The sequence below is a fragment of the Leptidea sinapis genome, chromosome 5 (assembly GCF_905404315.1).
Source record: "Leptidea sinapis chromosome 5, ilLepSina1.1, whole genome shotgun sequence".
Lineage (NCBI taxonomy): Eukaryota > Metazoa > Arthropoda > Insecta > Lepidoptera > Pieridae > Leptidea > Leptidea sinapis.
Window position 1 is genome coordinate 8,342,241 of NC_066269.1, and position 3,118 is coordinate 8,345,358.

A 3,118-nucleotide genomic window follows, 5' to 3' on the forward strand; every position below is an offset into this window, starting at 1 on the left:
ATTCAATATTCAAAAGTGAAAAAAAATGGGTGGTTGGAGTTGTACCATGATAACACAACCTGTTAAAATAGATGCTGTTCTCCCGAATCATCCAAATCCGACAATATTCGTCCAGCTTCGAGTCCGCGAAAAATCACTTGAAAGCTTAAAAATTACTTCCCGCGTGCCAGCTGATAAAGGTACTGCGATAGCCAACTATTATTGGTATCAATAATGGTAGGCTATGGTACTACTTATGTTCAGTATTGCCAGAAACATAATAAATATTAGTTTCTCAAGCCTCCTCCAGTCTGTCCGGTTCTCCAGAATATGATGTGTGAACCGAGTCAGCCCGAGTGAAAACGCTTAGAATTTGGGGATTTTACAAATTGGAGGATAAGGAAAAATATATTTATAATAACCTAATAATTATTTTCGATAAATGTGTACAAGCGCGTGAAATACGAAAACTTTGAAAGTTTTTTAAAGTAATTTGGCTAAAAATTTTATGGGAGTTGGGGTAGTTAGGTTTATGAAATTCAGCCTCTGATGTTTTGTTCTAAAATTGAAAATTTTATATAAATATGTCTGATAGAATCGGCTTGTCTACATTTTATAGTGTGAGACAAGTAAATAGTCAATGACAGTCAAACATATTTATTAATAAATTATAACTTTTTTGCTGCAGCGGCACATTACTAAGAAAGGCAGCCCTAATCCGTATTTCATTTTCCAGACTATACAAGTTATTTTCATCGTTTCACCATATCCATGGCATAATTCCTATACATGAATAAATAAATTCTTTTCTTTAGAGACAGGAGTCTCTATGCTTAGAGTAGATATATTCTTTGGTGTAATCTGTCTGCGATTGTCATTGACGTTGTGACAAGGTTGTAACTTTAGGTTTTGTTCTGTTCTGTGATCGTGTCCGTGTCGACTGTCGTGTGATCGTGAAACGTGAATCGTGATGGTGAACTTGTAAACGACCGGCGTTGTGTTGGCGTTTGCGGACAGTTCGGATTTTTTTGTTCTTTGTTCGTTTTTCGTGTCGCAAATGAATTAAATAACTGACTTAAGTGTTATATTTTTTTAGTATTTCGCACCGTAGTGTAGTTTGTACAAAAACAAGATGTTAAACGAAATGGAGAATGGCGTCGATGCTAATGTGTCACCGACCAAGCTCATGGTCAACTATATTCCAGAGCTCATGACGCGCGACATGATGTATGCACTCTTCTCTGCCATGGGCAAAATTGAGAGTTGCAAACTAATAGCTAACAGGGGTTACGGATTTGTGGAGTATGAGAAACATGAGGATGCAGAGAAGGCGCGGGCCGCCTTCAATGGCTTGCTGATGCAAGGAAAGACGCTTAAAGTGTCATTCGCACTGCTCAATCCAGAAAACAAAAGTAACCATAAACCTGACACGGAATCGAATCTCTATATAAGTAACCTGCCTCCAGATATGACTCTTGAGAGGTTGAACACCTTGTTCAGTGAGTTTGGGAATATCACTAACAGTCGAGTATCCCAGGGCATCGGTTTCGTCTGCTATGAGACCAGACACCAGGCAGAGGAAGCAATACAGCAAATGAACGGGCAAACTCCCATTCCTGGCGCTGGACCTGTGGTAGTTAAGTTTGCTAATAAACCTAATTCTAATAAAAGTGCCCCTCGGCCAATACAGAGGATCGGTTTGTCATCGCCCATTGCATACAATGGTGCTGCAGTATTCAATGGCTCAACCCCTGCCTTTAATGGTACTAATCTAAGTGCAGCTTTTGGTGCTCGTCCTACAGCTTTTGCGCCGGGATTCCCCCAGGCGTCTCCACCACCATTGTTACCTTCTCCGGGAAAGGCTTTACCATTCATCAACAAAGGCCAACAACGCTTCAATCCTATGGCAGCAACTAACCACTCCCCATTACCATTATTAGGTGCACCAGCTAGTCCAGTTCCATTGATTGGTGCCCCTGCAGCGCCTCACCAGACTACAGTGTATGTATACAACATTGGTGAAGATACAGAAGAGCTTGCATTGTGGCAACTCTTTGGTCCATATGGTGCAATAGATTCAATTAAAGTGATCAAAGATCCAGAGACAAAGAAGAACAAAGGTTTTGCTTTTGTAAACATGCGTGAGTATGATGAGGCGGCTATGGCAATTCAGGCTCTGAATGGCTACACACTGAATGGCCAGGTTTTATCTGTAAGTTTTAAAACACAGAAGAGAAATAATTAATTTAAACCGGTGTTATGAACACCATTCTATTTGTGATCGTTGGGAGGCCCAAAGCTTAAAAGATTTTCATTCCAATCTCAAAAATATTTTTGTAGTCGAGACTTAAGTCCTCTTTGTGCATTTCAGATTAGTCACATAAGTATTTTTGTAAGATTAAATATAGTTTTATACTGGCAAGAGCGGATCATGACTACCTGTGCGTAGGACTGGCTTCAATATAGTATATGTGTACTTTTATTAAAATATATGGTATTTTATTTGAATAAGTATGTATGGACCTGTTGAATATGTATTATGTTGGGTGGGCTACGTCATCTCTGTGTTTCACTTGCCTCTCCCAGTACCCTCCAGGTATTTAATTTTGTGTAAACCATGCATTGTATGTTTTATCTTTAATAAATTTCATGTTTAAATAGTGTTTATTGTATATTATTCTATTATTTTTCTATTTACAACATCCCCACCCTTATTCCTATTTACGTAATATAAGTAATATCATTATAATTATCTGTGGCTTAGTGTTCCATGTTTTTATATGGTATGATGTGTATACAGTGACTGTAGAATGCTTTCAATATTGCATGATGTGTATGAACAACCAAAAATAAGTTTTATTATGTTTATGTTATATCAGTCTTTATGACCCCTCGTTGTAGACCAGTATTTTTCTATTATTTTTGTGACTTGAGTCATCGCTATATTGCTAACAACCTGTTATTCATGAAATTGGTAGATTTATCTGCTATCCAATGTATGTGTGACAAGATGAGATGGAAATGTGATTAATAATTTTGACAGTAAATAGGATCCATCATTCTAAAATTAGTTATAAGTAAAAATGATCTCTAGATGTAGTAGACCACACTGCTTTCCTTAAAGTGTAAGAAATAAATT

General features: G+C 37.6%; 1 protein-coding gene across 1 annotated transcript; it reads left to right on the forward strand.

Annotated features, from left to right (window-relative positions):
- The first annotated feature begins 895 nt into the window (after nucleotides 1-895).
- On the forward strand, nucleotides 896-2,642 carry LOC126964539 (ELAV-like protein 1). Its single transcript, XM_050807731.1, has one exon. It carries the CDS (start codon nucleotides 1,112-1,114, stop codon nucleotides 2,222-2,224), a length of 1,113 nt encoding a protein of 370 aa, XP_050663688.1. The 5' UTR covers nucleotides 896-1,111; the 3' UTR covers nucleotides 2,225-2,642.
- The last annotated feature ends 476 nt before the right edge of the window (nucleotides 2,643-3,118 follow it).